Source organism: Zonotrichia albicollis, chromosome 18 (genome assembly GCF_047830755.1).
Source record: "Zonotrichia albicollis isolate bZonAlb1 chromosome 18, bZonAlb1.hap1, whole genome shotgun sequence".
NCBI lineage: Eukaryota > Metazoa > Chordata > Aves > Passeriformes > Passerellidae > Zonotrichia > Zonotrichia albicollis.
Window position 1 is genome coordinate 7,099,574 of NC_133836.1, and position 21,706 is coordinate 7,121,279.

Sequence of the window (21,706 nt, forward strand, 5' to 3'; positions counted from 1 at the left end):
AGTAAAATGCTGCAGCCATGAAAGAGAAAAATAATGTAGTTGAATCATGAAGTAGATGCTTGGAACATATGTCAAGGCCAGATCAAAACAGCCAATTGTTGCTATTATCTACTTAATCTTCTGTTGTGTGGAAAAGGGAGTTAGGAAATTCTTTTCAGCCAACGCGTCTGCCTAAGCCAATGCCCAAGGCAAATAATGCTCTAAACAATAAGGCATTTTGTTTAACTCTGCAATAAATATTAAATTTGCAAAGACAGCTGTTTGGTTGCAGTCTCCTCCTGCAATTTCCAGTCAATGTTTCATATTTACACAAATGTATAACAGTACATAATCCTCCCACCCTCAAGTCTCAGCTCCTTGAGAGAGTAGGCAAAGAGTGGAAACTGGGGCTTAGAAGTTTAATCCTCAAAACAAAAAATTAGATCTCTTCCTTGAGAGCTGCCACATGGTGTCTGTTTAAAAAAGTGACATTTGTAAATTTTTCCTTTAGAGTTACTGAAATCTTTTCGCAAGATTATCAATCACAGAGCAGTTTCACTGCAGAAGGATCTCTAGCAGAAGAAAAAATTGACAAGAGCAGCTCTTGAGGCACAGGAACTTGGAACAACCATAGGTCAGGGCAGCAATTTTTAACCTTTGTTTTCAGGGGAGCCTGACCTTGACAAATTACCAGCAGCATCTGCCTGTACCATGAAGTGATCCCGGATCTTTTAGCAGCTGTATTATTCATACAGGAGATTAACATTATTGTTTGATTGTGCAAAGCTAATAAATCAAATTTAGCTGGAAAAGGTACATGCAAATCCAGGCTATTATACTGAAGATGTCAGTAAAGCAAGTCAAATCCAAAACAAGAAATCTTAATTGAAAGGAACACTACCCTGAAGGTACACTTACCTTCCTCTAAACTCAGTAAAGTTCTATCATCTGTCTTTGACCACTGGGAACACAATATTCATTCACAGGTTATAATACAGACTGTACAAAGACAGAAGCATGTAAGTTTTAAAATATTTATTAAGTCCCAAAATGCAGGGTTTCTGGAAGCTCACAACTCTGCCAAACAGTTATCCGTTCCTGCACTCACACCAAACTCTGCTAAATTTTCCATTCCAAGACCATCAGAGTCTCCTGAATAAAGATGAAGAGCCATGGTTGTTTGCAGATACAAAAGCAGACAGACAGAGCCTCTCCACCATAAGCATTCTCACCCATGATCAGATTTCTGCATGATGGCTCAGAACACCAGAGATGCTAATCCTGTCACTGCTGAAAACTCTGAGGATAAAAAAGTTTTGAATGTAACATCATCCTTCTGGGAAAAAATGTAATTTTTTTCCTATACGATTCAATGCAAGGCACAAGTCCTTATGTTCAGTGGGATGAGTACAAATCTTTTACTTGATTTGGATCCTCGACCATTTCCATTTACAAGTTAACTTGCATATGGCCACACTAAGGCTAAAACAAATACATTCTAATGGAACCACAGACCATCCATGGACTGGATCTCCAGCACAAAAACTCAGGTGTCTGATGTGCTACTGAAACTGCAGATGTTTGAAGTGTGGAAGGAGGAAAAGCTCTTGCTTCCCCTTCCCTCCTTCCTCAGCAGGCACACAGCCCATGCCTCGACAGCAGAGTTCTCCCAGTTTGGGTTCTTGGGAGTCTCTCATGGCTGCACACCAAGCCAAATGTTCACTTTGCTATCAACATAGCCAGGGGGCTTAGAGATGCTCGCCAGCCCTTGTTCAACCACTGTTTCTGCTTTACAACATGTCATGCTTGGTGATATTGAAAGGAAAAGCCAATAAAAGGAAAAATTAATCTTGTGATTAAACAAAACACTTTGGATTGCTGGCTGCTGCCACTGGCACCAAGCCACCTTCTTCGAGGACAGAATAGAACCTGCCTGCTGTCTTCACCAACAAAAGGATTTTTACAAAATAAGGGTGTCTTGTTATGAATGATCAAAATGAGCAGCTTGGCAAATGGACCTGGCCAATCCTTAATTACAGTTTGGTCTGACCCCAGCTAAAAGATGATTTTGCTCAGTTCCAGAATGACACGATCCTGCTCTTGCAGAATTTCTGCATGCCATATAACTTACATCTAAATTCACAAAACACAGAATTTATAGCAAATTTGTAAGAGAAAAAAGTTTGGAAATTTGTTTTTAAGGTATTTGCATGTGTCAATACAGTGTACAGTTTGGAAATCAGAATCCTCAGGGCTTGCTAAGCACCTGCTCTTTCAAAAGCAGGCTTATGTGCCATTGAAAGATTTGTGCTAGCCCTTTGGATAGGGATTAATTCCTTTTCAACTAAGAATATTTGCATAGGGTACTGTGTTAGTTATGTCAAAGTCCTCTTTGATACTTGCATAAACTGTAGTTTTTGTCATCAGTTGTACAATGTTCCTTTTTATTCTGGCAAATGCTAAAGTTTAATTTAAACACTGCTGAGTAGGTCTCGCTTAGGCAAATTCAGATATGCAAATAAAACTAATGAAAACAAAAGAGCTCATAAGCACAGTCAAATCATAACATGGTCCTGATTGGCTTCTCACCTTTGCTGTGCTAGAGAAACAGGACAGAAATTCCATACTATAAACAGCAGGGGCTGGGTCTGTTGTTTGAGCTGGAAGACCTTTCCCAAATTCTATGATCTGTGTTTCAATCTAGGGCAAATCACGTGAGTGACCAATAAAACATCACCACCAGAACCATCAACACCACCTTCACACAAAAGCATTTAAAATGTTATTAAATCCAACCCCCAAACACTGTAAGACCTCTCATTTTTTATTTCAATGGGGTTGCTGATGTTACAGTGTACCCATTAGTCTTGGCAGCACCAAGGCCCTTCAGTGGATCAGTGATGAATGTCACTGTGATGAATGTCACTTTTTACAAACCAGCTTTCCAAAAACCAGTTCCATCCAGCAGCTGTACACAGCTGTCTCCCAAATGTGATGACAAAGTTGCTTCCCAGTAATAAATGATAAAGATACCACTGCTTCCCCAAATGAATGCTGTCTCTATGAAAACCTCTCCATTTGTTTTTTTTATGATCTTCAGTCGTTCCTAAACTCATCACAGGGGACACTGGGAAGTCTTACTGAGAGGCAAGTTTATGAAGACATAAATAATTCGATCAGAAGAAAACTTTGACCAAATCTTTGATGTTGAATAGCAAAATACCAGTTTCTGGAATCAATGTCTCAAACTTGAAATGGCTGTGGCAGACAGAAATGGTTCAGAGACATAAATCCCATAATCTGACAGGGAGTACTACCTGCTTGTTTGCGTGCTTTCCCTACCAAAGGAACTGTAAGAAGCTTTTCTGGAGCTCACCAGCCAGGAAAAATCATGTGTTGATAGAAAAGTTGTGCTACCTAATGCTGTGAATCTATAAAGGTGATGAATAGCCCAAATGTTGATGCAGCTGGTGAGAAGATGCTGTCAGATCATTAAGCACAGCCAGGTGATTTGTCAGTGTTCAGAGGCACAGAATTTCCTATCTTCCACTTCCTCCCTCAGGCTCCTTGCACATGCACATGTCCTCCAAAGCCATCTTTCATTACAGCCTGAAAATCATATTTTATCTCCTCCTCACCCAACTCACAAATCTGCCAGGTTTCCAGGGATGATTTTCAGCTCAGTCTCTCTCAGAGAGGCTGGGTCTGAGCACAAACCTTTATTAGCAAGTTCAGGCTAACACACTGCACTGTGATGATCATGTTCACTGTTCTAAGGAAAGTCTTTGCTGCTGCAGTAGCTGAATGCATGTGGTTTTTTTTTCTCCCTCTCTTATGGCTACAGACAATAAGCACTGCTGATGTGTGCTTTTTACAGAGCAGCAGATTGATGTTAGATTAATTCTAAAACCTATTTTATCAGATTAGTTTGATTAGCTTGGATTTCACATCTGTTCTGTAAGACATACTCAAAATCTCTCTCCAGTTTAAGTTCTGTGAGAAAAAGCAGCGAATTCACAAATGTATCCTAACAGAGACATAAAGCTCCTCCTAAAGAAAAACCCAGAAGTGAGAGGCACCAAGGCAATGAACAAATGGAGGGAGTAAAAGCACAGATAAGCATGAGGAAAGTTCCTCCAATAACACCCTACCATGACCAGTGGGCCCATGACTCTGCTAAACAGCACTGCAAGATCACATGGAATTTTTTTACTCATGTGAGCAGTCCTGCTTGGGCCAGAATGACTGAGCAACCTGGAAGGGATGTTCATGGTTTAGTCCCACAGAGCTGGGTAAGAAGATAATTGGAATATTCTCCATGCTGCTCACAGGATGGGTGCTCTTCTGATTTATCCATAATGCTTTAAGTGAAACACTTCACTGGAGACAAGAGGAACAGACACAAATACAGTGTGAGATAGGGATCTTCAAAAACACCATACAGAGCACGTGTTTTTCACACCTGTGCAACTAAGATAATTTTTTGGAAAAATCTATGCCTCCTGCAGGCTAATATTTTACATATAGTGAACATAACCCTGAACATGGAGGTTTCAGCTATGACACACAGAAAAACATATCTTTACATTCTCAAAGCAAGCAAACTTTTGACTGGCTAGGGTAGAGTTGGAGACACAGGAACCTCATTTTTGGTCTCAACTAACTGCATTCCTGTAACTCAGCCACAGCTCTGCACTACATCAATCTTACTCTGCAAATGCTCCACAACACGGACTGGCTGGGCTTCAGGACAGTCAAAAAGAGCTCAAGTGAAAACTGCTTGTGTTTGCTCAACACTTCATTTTCAGGCCACTTGTCATCTTGGTATTAACAATGCCATGGCAATTCTACTGTGGAACAAATTCCTTATAAATATGGATTTCCAAAACTGAAATGCTTAGGTAATAAAAACAGCAGAGGCACAAACCCACAAGTAGGATCATGTTTAAGACTGGTTGCAAGATGTGACTTTACTGACAACTCTTCTTAACATCTTTATAAATTCCATATATAAGAAATATGCATTTAGACAATACAGTGAATAACAAAAGCAGCATTAGAAGACTCAAATGAATGCAAGTTGCAGAAATGTAAATAGAGTATTTTATTATTGCACTACATTTTCAGGCTGCACAAATAAGTGTGCATATATTGGTGGCTGTACTAAGCCACTGTGACAACTATGACTTTATTGTGGCAACAAAATGCCAAGAAATCCCCAGAGATTTAGCAATATTTTCTGACACCGCAATCCTGTAGCTATCTCCACAAGCAATTAAATGAAAATGCTGCACTGCCTCCTGCTACATTCCAGAGAGCTGTATCAGGCAATTCAGCCTCCCTAAGCAAAACACTGACAATGCACAGCCAGGGACTGACAGCTGCCAATCAGCCACAACCTCCTGAAATGATTCAGATAGGCTGCCAAGAGAAATACTACACTGCATTACCCCATAGATGTCAAGAAAGCCTTCCAAACAGGTCAAAAGGAAAACTATATTCTTCAAGGGGGGAAAAAAATACAGTTGTGGAAGATGCCAGGTTGGTTTGCACATTCTGTGCCAACCCTCCCTGCCACCCCCACCAGAGAGAGAGAAACTGGGCCATGGTGTGGGGAGCGTGGCAGCAGCCACCCAGAATATCCAGAGGGAGATGCTCAGCTGAGTCCAGTCAGGCACCCAGTCTGCTGCTGTCAACTTCTTGCTCAGCTGGAGGAGAGGGAAGTTTGCAGCTGGCTGAGATGCACCAGTGCTGGCATTAAAAGAAGCCCCTGGGAAGGGAACAGAAAGGATATAGATGTTTCCCAGGGAATAAAGCAAAAACCCCAGTTGGAACTGACTGCCTTGGATTAAGTGTGTAAAGGAGCAGTAAGCAAAAAGGGGAGAGATGTAAAGGAGAGAACAGTGAGGCCAAAGTACAGAAGACAGAAAGGAAAGAAGGGTAAAGGAGGTGGCAGAGAGAGCTGCAAGAAAACAATAAGCCTGTTTTCCACTGAAGCCAGTGTGGGTCATTTTTGTTCCAGCAATGGCTTTGGGGAAGACAATCCTTCCACCTTCTTTCCTTCCAGTGTGATGCTGCTCAGTCAGGCACATTAAAAACCTCTGCCTCAGAAGGACTACTAAGCTTGTCCTTGGAATAAAGCAGGGAGCTGAACATGGAAAGGCTTGCCATCACACAAGACAGGTCAATGAATGCTGCTAAGAAATCTCGTACATCCTCAAGCTCAAAGCTACCAGGGGAATTCCACAGTAAATTTACAGCATCTCAGTGGTCAAGTCAGAATCACGTAGCCTTTAGCTCTTAGAGGTTATTCAATGACTAGCTACAAATTTTGGTTTCCCTTTTTTGGGGGGTTCTCTTGCCTAGTTTTGGCTCTGTGTCCACAGAGTTAGGTTAAGCTTAAATAGATGATAGCTCTGTTTTGTCATTCCAGAGCTGGAGTTCTCAGAGGTGCAGCCTGCATGTGTGTGACAGCCTCTTCCTTGGGTTGCTCAGGCAATTCCTGTGTGCACCAAAGGACATTTGCTATGCAGGAATCTGACACACAGAAATTGATTTTAACACATTATTTAGATTATGTCTGTTTTCATCATGCATTTCTATTACAAGCAAAATTACTTTCTGGAACTATTGAAGAAGCTGACATCAAATAAAGCAGAGCCTCAATTCCTGCCTGGAGGGTCCATGCTGCAGCACAGACTCAATCAAAAGGCAAAGTTTGCTGATAGACAGCCAGACTTTAAAACTTCGTTTGCTCAGGCTGTACCAGAAGCATCCAGCACTAATACAATTCCAGCAAACAGAGCAATCATTTGTTCTGCTTGACAAAGGTCAGCAGACATCAGCTTGAATTTGCCACTGAAGTCCCTTCACCAAATTCTGCTTTCAGTGGCAGAACCAAAACTGGTTCACAATGAGCTGGGCCCCATTTTTTATAGTAAGCAATCAAGAACATTACATGGTTTTTATACTCTGCAATTTTAAATTTATAGGGTATAATCCTGAAAACTAGGATTAAGTTTAATATGCTTTGAATTCACATGATCTCATTACAGGATGAGATGATTCTAGACAGACTCTGCACAACTGCATGGTGAATGTACTCAGGGGCCCAGCATGTGACAGCTATGTACGTAACTCAGCAACTCTGCCTGCAAAGGAGGGTTTGTATAATTTTACTCAAAGAACCTTTTGATTTCAGTCTTAGTCTTCTGGCTAACTGGCAAATTCTGAACACTAAAGTAGCCTGCCATTTAGCAGCAACTTCCCTTAAAGCTCTTAGGTTTTATTCTGGGGCACAAAAAGGTACACAGTTTAAAGAACTTTAAGCTGGCCTCTTTCACTATAGCAAGGTATCAACTTGCTCTTATCTTGCAGTAGGATTTGCAAGGTAACAGCAGGCTGATACCTTGTCTAATTCACAAGTGCAGAGTTATGTGGCTTGTATGTCTAATTCATACATGGACATTTCCAACTTTCAAAGGGGAAAATGTGATTTAAGTACACGATTGTCTGCCAAATTCCTCAAACAATCACAGATGTTTCATATATGTCTGACTTAAGAGGGCTGACTGCTGAAATCTAGACTTATCCAAACCACTACAAATTCCTCTACAAGCCATTTGTCTAGAGGCAAAGGACAAGATTTAGATTTATGGATCATGACACAAACTCATAAATCTCTGCTCTTAGTTTATGATTTAAAAAACATTTAAATATGGAGTTTGTCAGTCGAAGTAGCTTTTGGTCCTTTATTCCTGAGCTCCAGTTTAATGGAGCAGAAGCAGCACTTGTGTTTTTCTGCCTTAATGTGCACTTACTGGTTTTGTACAGCACCAGTGTCTGCAGCATGAGCACAAGCAACCAAACCTGCAGGACTGTGGCAAGGCAGCTGCCACCTCCACCGTGGGGGACAGCAAAGATGAGGAACCTCTTCCCCCCGGCCTCACCAGTGGCAGGAAGAGCCTGCAGGTTCCCAGCAGAAAACACGGCTGCTGCCACAGCAGCTACTGCTCCTCCATCCTCCTGAGGAGGCTGCCTGGCACAGAAGGGGCAGACAGGTTCCTGAAATCCCACCTGCCCAACACACACAGTCTGTGCCGTGTCAGTGCCACTCAGCTGAGGATGGGGGTTGGTTTGTCAGACAGCTTGTCTTGGTAACTGTGGAGCAACCCCAGAACTGCCTCATGTTCAGCTTCTATTCTACAGCAGGTTGCCCTAAAATCACTGTTGCTTGACAATTCCAAAAAAACAGAACCTGTCTTCAGTTTCATCTAATGTACCAAACTTTGAAAATGTTATGTTCAGTCACCCCAAAATTGTTGATCTGTGACAAATATAGTTTTCAGTTATTTTTTTTTTAACAAGCAAAAGAAAACTACTTCTTGCCCAGTTAAAATCCAATAACTTAATCTTTACAATACTAATGGTGATGATGTTTAGGGCCTAAAATTTGGCAGGGTGTTGCCATTGATTCCTTCAAACCAAAACTTTTAATCATATATTATCCCAATTTTTAAAATAGCTTTAGCTGGTTCAAAACACCATTTTTACAGTGAATGAGCTATTCAAAAATCCTAATCAGGGACCCATTTTACTAGAAACTGTATAAACACAGCTGCTAGAAAAGCTCTGGTACAGATTGCAACATAATGGTTTGAATTCTGTTTGGAGAAGAACCTCACAGTGGCAACTTAAACATGTCAAACACACTTCTGTGGCCCCAAAAAGAAATGTGATATGGTTTGATTAAAAATAAACCATAACAAGTGAAATGTAATACTGAAATACAAAGAGCAGAAGGTGGAGTCAAAGCAACCATGATTTAAGTTAATAAGAATTTGCTCTTGAAGAGCAACACCCATGAGTAAAAGAGGAAGAAGAGGAGCTGATGAGGAAAGACAGCTCTGAGGAAAGAGAAGTGAAAATAACCTGAGGCAAAATCAGAGCCAAGGAGGCCAACCTGAGAGGGGCTGTGCCTGGGAGAGCACTGCCAGCCCTGGCCACTGAAGAGTTTGAGGAACCACTAATCCTGAGGGGAGGCTTCCAGGATACAGCACTAACATGTGCAAGACTCTTCAAATTGCATTCTGCTTCAGTCAGGTCATTTCCATTCAAAAGAATTCACTGCTTTCAGGGTTCAGGAGAAATCCATTGTGGAGCCAAAACCAGATGGGAAAATGTTTAACAACAACTCAGTGCCAGGAGAAAGGCCCAATGCAGCTATTTGGAGACAAGGCTCATGAGGCTGCAGGTGGAAAACAGTGAGAGGGCTGCTCCAGGTAGCTGCTTCCACAGACTCCTCTGGATGCTGCAGAAAAAGATGAAATACAGGTTATACACACTCTGCAGTGGTTTTAGAGTGGGGTGGGGAATGGGAAGGTTGTTTGGTTTATTTGCTCAATGCTGAAATAGCTCTCAGTTGCAGCAACAGAGAGCTATAATCCCTGCAATCATTTTATTGTCACAGAAGCATATATTTGAGGTAGTCTGGCTGGGATTTATTCAGTGCATATAACAGCAGCAAGGAGTTTTCAAAAAGGGGTTTGTGGTTGGATTGATGGACATGTAATCACTTTGGAAGGCAAGATGAATCACTCAAACTAGTGGGGTGAAGCAAAAATACACACTGAATTCCCCTCAGCCAAGGAAACAAAAGAATAAATTATCACATTCTACATGAACTGGGTAGAAAAAAAGGACCAGAAAATTTTCCAAGACAACTGACTTCAAACAGTATTTAAATTTCATTTTCAAAGGATTTCTAGGAAGAATCTTTTTGGAATAGATGTGAAATTTGTAATAAGTCACAGCTTACCTTCTTGCTGGTACTTGAATTCTCATTCCTAGGAGAAAAGAGGAACATATCAGTGTTGCATCACTGGGCTGAAGCTGGGGGTGCTCTTAAGGGAATTATCAAAAAGATCTACTTACCAAACTCTGTGCCTCTCAGGTGAGGAAGGTCCCGGTAATTTGGGTTCTTTTGGCCATCTTCAATTAAAAAAAAAGGAAAAAAGGCAAAAAAGAAAAAGAAAAAAGGGGCTGCACTCTCAGATAGCAAATGCTGGAGTTACCCCACTTGAACAATTGGTGTTGGCTGCTGCAGATGAAACTGGCTATGGCAAAGTATGCACATTGCATAGCAGATGACTTAAATGTCTTCTCAGGCCCATCTGCACCATACAAAGAGAGGGCTGCATTCAATTCAGTAACCAGGCTGGGTTGCCTGAGCTTTTCCTTGGGTATTTCTGCTTGTTCCTTAAACTTATCAGCTCTTTTGACTGGACAATTTTGTACAGAATAAATGGTTCCTTCCAAAAATCCCATTATAGACTATGGATTTTCTCCCCAGATTCTATTTCTACTGAAGTCCAAGTCTTCTCTTGGACTTTCCCTGCTGGCAAGGCAAGAGATCATTGCTGTCCTTTGGATTGTTTTTCTTGCTTGTTTATAGGAAACAGTCTGGACTTCCTAATAGGCTGCACCTGTGAGAGATTTGCCCAAGCAGCAAAATCACTCCCAGGAAAACAGTTCTTAGCCACACTACTTAATAATGATCTTTGGGATGTGCTGCCTGAACTGTGGATTTCAGCATGCTGACTCACAAAATGTTTCCATGAAATGGAGCTTTTGGTCTCCTTATGAAGGATACTTCTTGCTGGGAATGATCTTGATGCTCATTGTCTTTATGCAGAGATTGCTAATTTGGGGAGGGAGATGAGGATAGCCAAGGAGAGCTCCAGAGGTGAAATCAAGGACAGGAGTCAGGCCACGTGGTAGGGCAGCTATAATCCCTGTGTTTTGCTGCAGTATTTGTACATCAGGCACTGCATTAAGAAATCTGACACAAAAGCCACAAACTCTGCACCGTGCTCAGTTCTGGCAACCTGAGTGAGCTATGAAGCCCCAGCAGGAGGAAATCTCTACAATGTGTCTGACATGTGTTTGTTCTTACACAGCCCCTCCCTGCAATGGCACCCACAGACCCCAGTCCTGGAGTGCATGGCTCTCTGTCTGAGCTCAGTTTTGGAAGGTATTTACAATCCTGACAGGGGATCTTATTTCACCACAGCAGTTACTCAGACTCTCTGACAGCACACAGGACAAGAAGACTTCTCTGACTACAGGAGAGTTCAATGTGTTTATTTTGCAGCTTTATGAAGAAAACACTGATGGATTTTCAATGCCTTATCACATCTCTTCCACAGCCATGTGGCTGGCATTACTGTGGACCTTTAAGCGAAGAAAGGTTCCAATTCCACTAACAGATATGAGCCAAGAAATGTTTTTTGGTGACCTCACAGGACTGCTTACATGTCAACTAAATGTCTGTAATTACTGATAAATTCTTATCTGGGATTGAACATAATTAAGATTTCTGTTGATTATCCAAAGCCTTGGAGACTTCTTAACTTTGCACAGTGTGTTTATTCCAATTGACATAAGTCAGTCTAAGGAAATCCTTCTGGGATGGATGCTGAGTTGGTCAGAAGTGTTCGATTCAGTTGTGGAAGTTGAGGATTTCTGCCTTCCCCAGTGCAGTAAAAGACAGTCTAAGTTCAAGTTTCTGTACTTGCTGTGACAATTTGTCCTTTCCATCCATTTTTTCTTGCTAGCAGAGTCTTTGCATGCTTTCTCAATCTCTGCTGAGATTAAGCTGCTATACTTTAGCAGACAATAGAAGCAATATTCAAGCCAGTAACTTAGATATGATGGGACTGCTTCGCTAACAGGATTTTTCAGGAGGATAATGGAGATATTTGTTCCAGTCTCAAACTCTAAAAGTTAAAACCTACAAGTTAAAACTTTTCCTTAACTTGACTCTCAGCCACTGACAGCACAACCAGAAGTATTAGGGGTGCACAGTGTGATGCTACAAGTGGAGAAGATACAACTGTGTGGCCACAGTCAAGTGCCTTTCCATTTTCATAAAGTAGACAGAACCTTGTCTGATTGATTCTTTAAAGAACTGACCTCAGGAATTAGCTAAAAGATTAGGTTACATTACCTTCTGAAGTACAAGAATGAAGTTACAAGCGGGATATAGACTGTGTCAAGTTTGGATTTTTCCTTATTTAAGTCCTCTTGCCAAATATAATGAAAATATTGTTTAGGTTGCACTTACCTTTTTTGCATAGTACCAGAATACAAACATAAATTACCTCACAATTCTCAGTATTATCTTAAGATGGAGCTTAAAACCTTCTTTGTAACATACACCTTTGATTATCTTAGGTCTTGATTATTAACAGCAAAGTTATTTTTGGAGAAGTAAATTATTATTTCCTAATTAAAAAGACAAAAAACATTGCTACTAAACAAATTACTTTTCTCAGTAATCAAATTCTCCCCATCAAAACTAGACTCATTCTCAAATGAATGACTTCTTACATCAAGACTCCAGCAATAACCAGAGATAAACTGACCATTGTCACAGCACAGAAAGGGTCAAGTTTCAAGACTTATTTACCACCCCATTTCACAAACAGAGAAGGGATGCACTGAGGATATTCAAATACTTATCAAGTATGAAGGTAATACAAATAAATCTTCTTAAAATGTTGTGGGCCAGCTCCCACAGCTGGGATTTAGCTTTTATGTTGAAAGACCTTGGTTCAAACCCACAAACTCTTCTGGGGTCACTGCATAAGTGCTTTAAGTTTCCAAAGATAAGTAAAAGATCAGGTTCATGGTCTGTTCTCCTTAATAAATAACAGTAATAATATGAATCATTCTCCCCTTTCTGAGTCAAAGCTTCCCAGAATCATTCCAGACTTCCCCCCTCCAGCCTTATTTTCTAATAGAAATCCCTAGTAAAGTAAAATGAGGAAATTTAGTGCTTGTTTGCAAGAAGTATTCCCTCCCACAGAGCCAGCATTTTTCCACCCTTGGAAAAACACTGCTTCCCAAAATGGGGCACTGCATTACATCAATATCCCTGTTCATGAACAGGCAGAGGCACGAATCCCCATTTCTGGAGGGCAGGGCAGCCCCAGTGTGATACAAAGCCTGAGCCAGCAGGTGTCTATGCCCAGCCCAGGTGTCTGGGGACACAAGTGCTGGAGCTGAGCTGCTCTGCCAGGGAACTGTGCAGCAAAAATCCCCACCAAGTCTGCTCCACACAGGCACACACAGTCAGTCTCCTGGGAAACCTCTTCCTGCTGCAGTTCTGAGAGCATCTGAAACTCTTAATGGAGTATTCAGCTCAGCCTTAACATAATCAGATTGATCAGATGAAGATTTAGAAAATGTTACCAAAAACTATTAATGTCAGTGTTTTCTCTGGCAGAAACAAAAATGAGTTCTGGTAAGGCTGAAGATGTCAGGGCAAAACATCCCCAAAGGATGAGAGAGAAACTGGAGTCACAAAGGCAAACACATGGTAGAGAATCAGAAAATCCTCCACTGGGTTCCAGCTCCTAAATTAACAATATTCTGACGCACGCTGGGGAAAGGCAGCACTGAGACAATCTGGTTGTTCCCTTTATGAGATGAAAACAATCTCTTCCCCTTGCTCAATCATCCCATGAGGAATGGCTCCAGCCAGGCACACACAGAGCCAGCACACCCACCCAGCCAGGCTGCATGGGGCAGCTTTTCCCCACCACCCATCTCCTGGGTCCAAAGGGTCAGTCCACAACCAACCCCCAGCTCTTCCAGGGACTGGAGTGTGTGTGGAAGGCACAACTGTCAGAGCTCCAAACCCACCTGCAGGACTCCTTGGCACATGGGAAGGGGAGGAAGGTTATCTTGTGACGGTAGAAAAGAAATGCAAACTTTTAATGCTATAGCGGCCGTGCCTAGCACATGTGAGCAGGGATGATAAGGAAAATACCTATAGCAGTTCAAATTGGGTTTTAAAGAGAAAGGGCTTAATCCATTTCTAATTAAGTCCCACAAAGTAGTGAATTGACATTCTAAGTGTGTGTATGCAAAAGCAGCTGAGGAGAGAAGCTGGGTAACTCCTCTCAGCACAAGTTGGATCCCTTCTCCAATCTGTAACTCATCCACGGACAGCACTCACTGAGCCAAAACTCCACGTGGCCACTTGGAACTGGAAAAGAAGCCAGCAGCCGAGGACAGGCATCCAAAGGGAGCACAAAAGCAGATTCCAGCAGCTTTGCTCAGGGGCTCTATTCACGCTGCTTAACCCCACACAATGCAGCCTGGCAGCCCTTGCCTGACCAAATTAGCAGCGTGTCCCTAATGAGCCTGACATCTCAGGAGGCTGCCATTCACCAAGGACTCAATGAGACTTCCCTGCTCAGGTGACAGACCTGTCCCTCTCACACATGGCCACTTCCTTACAGGCAGGCTGGTGACCTGTTCAGAGGGTTGTGATTTAGGATTTTTACAATGATGTTTTCAGTTTACAGATAACTAGAGCCTTAGGCCAAAGGGCAGAGAAAGCACCCAAATCATCCCAGATTTGCTGAAATTACTGCTGCCCATAGAACTGAGCTCAATAAAAAGATACAGAATGGGAATACCCTGCATTGATCTCCACTCAGACACTGCTCAGCCAGCAGCTTGTCCAGGACTCTGGCAGCCAAACACCATCGTGTCCTTCCTCAGGGAAGCAGCCTTGTTGCTTGGTCTGATGTTTTCGTAAGGACTCCATCCCTCCACCACTCCAGTTCCAACCTCCAATGTCAGACACTAAAAATAAGAGCCTTCTTACAAGCATTCCCAACCAAAAAGAAACTGATGGTAGATCTGAGCCTTCTTGACCTTGAATTTTTTGATGGACATTCAAGATTCAAGATGGGCTAGCACCACACTACTGAACTTTAAATCTAAGCTGTGAAAAGGCTTGGATAGAATTGTTCAATATTTAATTACAAAGTTTAGTCTCCTGATATATGCTGTTATCTAGATTCAGAATTCTGTGGTCTACTTCTATTCACCTCTTTCCTCCCTAGTGTGTATTCAAGGGCTCTCACAAACAAAATTCTAATAAAAACAGAATCACCAGCCTAAAGGACACTTCAACTCTTACAAACCCCCCTAAATGTTTACAGTGCAAATGTAGCATGGGAAGCTTTCTTCTCTAAATTAGAATTCAGCTGGGTTGATCTCTAAAGCAGCTCAGACAGAGAGTGTAACCCCAAGGTTTTTCCTAGGCTTCATCCTCCAGCTGGCTCTTTCACTGAAAGATGGAGTGTTATGATACTGCACTGCAAATTCAAAAGCAGGATACTGGGCAAAAGATACACATTCAAAGTGCCTGCAAGGATCAAACATAAAAGCTACAGAGCACAGTGCTGCTTTCAGAGATATGAAAGATGATGATCATATTTGTTCTATGTTAGATTAAAATCTTCCAGTATCAGGTCAGCAGCCACAAGGCTTGGGAATGCTGTAATGACACTTTACTCACACTCTACACATTGGGTAGGCAACTGCCATAGTAAGGAGACCCAGCTATCCCAAACTGCAGCCTCTTTAACCTGGATTAGTTAAACTGCTTTCAAACCTGTGGTTCTTTCCTCATTATTCAAGCACAGACAGGAGGAAGGTACACAATTTCAAGCAGGATGGAAATTGAAATACTCACTGAAATCCACAGTGACTCCTGGTCATCAGAACAGGACCTGCACATCTGTGTGAAACATGGGCTCCAGTATGGCAAAGCCAAAGTTTCCAGCTCCAAGAGCCTCATTCTCCAAGAGATAAATTTCACTGATAACAATTGCTTCTCCAGACCATGACTGCCTTTCATTCTCAAATCCTTGTTTCATCTCACTAACAAAGCAAACAGTACTTAAGCAGCCTGGAGATGTCATGCACAGAGAGTTAGGCAGCCTCATGGAGCTATTTTACATTTTAAAAAGCACTTATATTTTTACATGTCTAAATGTTATGACTTACATTAAAAAAATAAAGTCAATCAGCATTTCTATCTGTTAACACTACAAAATTTTTTAAAAATTATACATAGGATATTTTTTCTTAAATTCCTTTGAGCAGCAAGTTTCAAAACTAATCTGAGTGGAATTCTGGGTGGACAAAATTCTGAACAGGAGACATTTTGCTATTTGCCCCAACACTACAAAACTGTGACAACAGCAAAGCATACAACTCACTCTGTCCAAATGATACTTCTGTTCAGCTTTTTTTCCACACTTATTTAAGATGCTCTGAGAAAAGTTGTAAAAATATATCCTGATACATAAATCCTAAGTAATACCAAAAATAAGGAAATATTCCTTCAAGGTAGGAAATATTCCTCCAAGCAAACCCTTCAGTTTCACCTGTAGGCAAGCTTTCTAAAAAGGAAGTATTACTAAAGAGTCTTATCTCTTATAAACTGATCTGCAATTAAAGCAGAACAATAAAAAAACCCTCAAACACCAACAAAAAAGTCCTCTAAATCACTTTTGTGACCCCTTTCACTGCTGGCTCTCCAGAGGGAGGATTGCAAACTAAACAAATCCATGAAAGCAGCACTACACATTGGTGTCAACTGGTTTCGAAGTCTCACCTCCTTTTCTACTAAACAAAAAATCCACCCTTTTTTGCTTAAGCCAACTGAACAATAATTTGCTTTCACACAAGCTCAGATACCTTACAATAATTATAATAATAATTCCAGTCTTGATTTTGGAAGTTAATTTCTCAGCCATATTGCTTGGGGGAAGAAAAAAGGGCAAAAGAAACCTCCAAAGTAGTAACAAAGATATTTGGGTTCAGATTTCTCTGAGATTGCCGAAAGTGTGTGTGAGGCACTAACCTAACCTTACTCTTGCTGGTTTAATGGCATTGCTCATCCTTGTTTTCTACATTTTGCAGAGCAAAAAGATATGGGAGGAGATGCAGATTTCTGTCTCAAATCTGTCACTGTGGACTTTAGATCAGAAAGAATTTCTGGATGGAAGACAGAGAGAGAAGATAGATCCCACATGACACAACCCAACACCACACAAAATGCAACCTAACTTAAGGGAGAAAAATGCAGATAGGAAGCTGTATTTAATTCCTGTCCATTTTACTAATTATTCCAAAGTGTATGTCTGTGCTCAGTACTGCTAATCAGAGTGTACAGAAACAATACCCTCTGTGCACTTAGAGCCAAATTTAGAGGTCTGCTGTCCAGTTCATAAAGTTTAGGGTTTCTATGAATGAGCTTAATTAGGCCTTGGAGAATACCCAGGCTCCAGGACATAATTCCCACACAGAGCCTTTGAAACAAGATTTCAGCATCATTCCTCCAGGAGACAAATGGATTGGAGTGATATGGCATCATATTTTTTTCTCCTTTAACCTGAGACAGCTTAAAATGGAACATTGTTATTGAGCAGGAACCAGCTCTTCCTTTATGTATTCTGTGTATTATGTCCTGGAATTTATCCAGATCCATCATTAGAAAGCATCCAGAAATAAAACAAGGAAAAGAGTATATGGGCAGCCTCAAGCTAGAATGAATAGCATCTTACCCTTGTTTTTTAAAATTTCATCCCATGTACCGCCAAACTGCTGGAAAAACTCTTTTTTCCCAAGCCTTCTCCTCTCCCTAACTCATCACAGGTTCCCATTCAAGGCCAGTGACTCAACACCTCAACAGGGCAAACAGTCCAGGCTGAAATTTATACCCAACAGGATGGGAGAATGTTAAGATCATTTCAAGGAGGAAGGAAGGAAAAGCCATTAGCAGTCAGAAAGGAAGCACATTTCAATAAGGCTCTTTTGTCTTTAGAAAAGGGAAAGCAAACTAAGAAGAGTTCTCCCCACTACACAGTTGTGCTTACATAGGCTTCTTGCTTGGAAAAATCTTTGATTTTGGCAAAAACGACACAAAAGAAGAAAAAACCTAAACTGCTTAAGAAAAGAAACCTTCTAAATAACAGTAACAATAACACAGATCTGCTCTGGAAGAGATCTAAATATTTGCACCTTGCAGTAAATAGGAGTCAAGGCCTGAAGGTGCCAGATGAAGAACATGCACAGTCATTTTTCACAGGAGCAATGCCTGACTGTCAGGCTGGCTCTGGGTGAGTGGCTGGGCACACACCAGGGACACGGTGCTGGACCTTCTTTTCTTTTCTGTCTTACAAAGAACATAAGAAACAACCCCCAGTGTGCCCCAGAGGCTTCTCTGGTTGCTTCTGTGAGCCCACCAAGGTACAAGAACTCTTTATCACTCAACTGTCCACTCCAAAATGGAGAATTCAGCATGGACACAGGGCAATGTGGTGCTGCTGCAAAGGAGGTAAGGCTGAGCTCCCTAGGACAGGGCCTGCAGCACACTCCAGAGATGTAAGACTTGGAAACAGAAATAAGTCTTTCATGCACTTTTCTTCTACTACAGTGAGCAAATCCTGGAAACAGGCAAGGGTACAGTGTTGGGAGAAATGCCAGGCAGGTTCCTCCCCAAAATGGCATCTCCCTGAGCTGCAGGGGCTGTGGGACCATCCATCCACTGGCACAGAGCTGAGGCCCTGTGCAGAACAGCAGGGCTGTCCTGGGGTCCCTGCTTGCATGGGGTCCCTCCATGCCTGGGCAGTTTTTCCAGAGAAGTTGCAGCTCCTCCTGCAGCTGTGCCCATCCATCTGTTTCCTGCCTTTGATGAAAACTCTGCAGCTTGGCCAGGCTGGATTTGAGCCTTAACAGGGATTGTTTTACTCTCCTCCAACCCTCTCCAGTGGAAATCAGATGCATAAGCAGAGCTATCTCTCCAGATCACAGAAGTATTATGGGTTATCATATTAGATCCCTTCCATCTGACAACTCCAAGAATAGGAACATTACGTACCTGTCACTGCTGGTCCCCAGTGAACAAAGCCACAGCACTTTATGCTTTCATTGACAAGTTTAGGCCCAGAAGAACAAGTTCAAAGCACCCCCAACCAGCACCACCCAATGGTGGGTGGCACCAGCCGCAGCCCAGAGCACCTTTGCAGGCACTGCAGACACAGCTCGGCCTGGTTTGTGCCACCACACATAATGTGCTCTTCAGAAAAGGGCCAAACAATAGAAGATTTGTGAGATAATGTACTGGAGCAAAGCTGAGTACTTAACATTTTGAAAAGTACAAGGGCCTGGTGGGGCCGAGCAGAGGCACACACTGAACAAAACCCTTCAGAGGCAGACTGGAGCTGCCCACATGTTACCAGCTACCGGCCTCCGACAGGCACGAACTGAGGCTCGATTGTGTAACGCAGATCAGAGCCTTTCACCACAAGTCTGGCAAATTGAAAAGCTCTCTTAAGTTTTCAACAGTGGGGCTGTTTGCAGGAAGCACAGTTCATATGACCCTCACAGCCTTCCCAGGAAGAAAAGCACCAGCATAGAAATGCAATGGAGAGTTGGGATCAGCACTTCTGTGATAGTAAAACAGATCCTAATAACATCTGCTGCCCTTTACTTTATTTGAGGAGGCTTTTCCTCTGCATATTTCAACTCTCCACTTTAGCTGAATAGTTTTTGACTATAGAAGGTGTCCTAAACTTATTTAGTTTTATTACAAAAATTATTTAGACTAAGAACCCATTATTTTTCTGTTATGCCCAAAACACAATATTGTTTGAGCTCAGGAAAGCAAACTCCCTTCCCAGGCCTGCTCTGAGCAGCTGTCTGTGGGATTGATGGCCAGGACCTGCTGGTGAGGAAGGAGCCACACCCTCACCTGAGCCGACTGTCCCTCCTCACTGGGGACCAGCACAGCTTCTCCATGGAGACACCTGGGATGGATCTCCTGACACAAGGAACCAAAAGCTGGCAGCCCCAGCCCTGGCATGAGCTGTGCTGCCAGGGCACTCTCTGCAGCACACTCTGTGATCCTTGCCTGACACTGTGCAAAAAGGCACCACTGCTGATTTAAGAGCACTCTGGACTGCAGTTGTGGGAATCAGGGACAGTATTTTGGCCAAGCATCTCATCTGGCTTGTTCCAACACTCCTTTTCAGGCAACTGCTACTGGCTGCAGTCACAGACAGGATATAGGGCTAGGTGGACCCAGCACAGCTGAACTCATAGTTGCAAAAACACCCTGTAAGAGGAAATACACATCAACACAGATTAAGTTTTTAGGTGTCATACTGGGAATAATTTGGCCTGCAGAACTTTGGCAACAAGGGTTGAATAGCATGCTGCAACTTCCAGATCTGCATGCCTCACAGAGCTCCAGAGTCAAACAGCAATTCTCATCAAGAGCCTCTCTGGTCATTCACTGTGAAATATTCTGTTCAGAGGAAAAAGTACTTTCAAGTTAAAGCAGGGGTTTTTGATTTAAAATTATTTTTAAACCTATTGATTTTTGGCCTGAAGCCAGTAGACAAAATTCCATTTATATTTATAGATCAGATTACCTCCTCATCATTCACACATCCATCTGTTTAGAAGGTGCACTTTTCGTTTATACCTTCTTAGGGAAAAAAAAACCCAAACAAACCCCAAACCTTTTAATTTCTTCAAAGCCTTTCAATGACTATAACTGAAATTAACAGCACCCACTTGTGCATAACTTCACTTCATTGCTATTTGTCATATAAGCCTACATACTGTAACTACAATAACTTAGATGACAGTAAGGAGTAAGGAATTGGACAGAAATCTGTAGAAATATTAACAAATCTGTAGAAAAATGAATAAACCTGGGGTGGGTTTGGGCCATCTGATTCTGAATGGATGGGGAATGGAGCTCCTGCCTGCCAACACCCTGCCCCTTCCCACACTGCCACAGCTTAACACCACACCACAGGCTGTCAAACCCAAACTAGGAAAAAAGGAACAGGCCAATACACTCCTGTACAACTAACAATCACTTTTGACAAACACTACCTTGGATGGATGCTACAATCAGAGAGTTTTAAGATTTGGGTGGTTTTAAGGAATTTTTTTAGTAAAAGCTTGTCATCTGCCTCAGAGACAGATATGTAATGCAAATTCATGTCACAGGCCACGGATTACAAAAAACATTTGGATAGTTCTCTCCTCAGGTGTACTCACAAACAAGAACAGTATATCAGTATGTCTTCACACAATCATTCCCTTTTGCAGTTATCTCAAAATAGTTCAACCTGCAGAAATTCAAACTTTAGTATCTGCTGCTACAGTAAGCAAGAGGGAACCACGTCTAAAATGGAAATGTTGATTATCAAAGCCATTCATGCTTTGGCCCAGATTTTGGCAGTGGCAGTTTAAATCCTGACCCAAATACCCCCCTGCTGCCCCTGTTTCAGCCCTGGCACAGCCCCACAGAGCAGAACAGCCCTGAGCCAGTTCCCCACTAGAGCTCTTCCCAGAACTACTGTCATTCCCCTTACCCAGGCAGATTAAATAACACTGATATAAAGGAAAATATTGACTTAATGCTGTAACCTCAACAGTGATTGTTCTGGAAGGAGCAGAGCTAACAATGCCTCGATCACTGGGAGCAAACCCTGTTCTGCAGAGCAGCCTTGGAAGCCCCACCTGCAGCTCTGAGCTCACCTGGCAGCAGCTGCAGATGCTGAGTCACCTCCTCAGCACAGCAAACAACCCAGCAGCCTCTCTGTCCCTGCCTCTGACTTCATGTGCAAAGTTACAGATGTGCCTACTCAAAAGCACCCTTTACAGGCAGCTCCTCACAACATTAAAGCCCTTTTACACCTTCTGAATCATTCTAGCTGCCTGTACAGCAGGGATGTTATTTGTTATCCCATCTTTAGGGATTACAGTGGAATTACTTTGCTGTATATTATCCTCTACCCAAATATTCAAAAATCACGCTGACTGCTTGTCTGTGCAG

The 21,706-nt window shown here is 42.2% G+C and overlaps 1 protein-coding gene across 5 annotated transcripts in view; it reads right to left on the reverse strand.

The window, feature by feature from the left end:
- The window catches only part of ZDHHC8 (zDHHC palmitoyltransferase 8), a 110,228-nt gene that overhangs the window by 42,737 nt on the left and 45,785 nt on the right, over positions 1–21,706 (reverse strand). Inside the window, exons 1-2 of one of the 5 annotated variants that reach the window (XM_074554166.1) lie at positions 9,797–9,965; positions 9,043–9,289 (exon numbers count right to left, since the gene is read on the reverse strand). The exons of the other annotated variants lie outside the window; for them this stretch is intronic. Coding sequence (XP_074410267.1) covers positions 9,043–9,044 — 2 coding nt within the window. The 5' untranslated portion in view covers positions 9,045–9,289; positions 9,797–9,965. Of the gene's footprint in view, positions 1–9,042; positions 9,290–9,796; positions 9,966–21,706 lie in introns of those variants that run through there. 5 annotated transcript variants of the gene reach the window in all.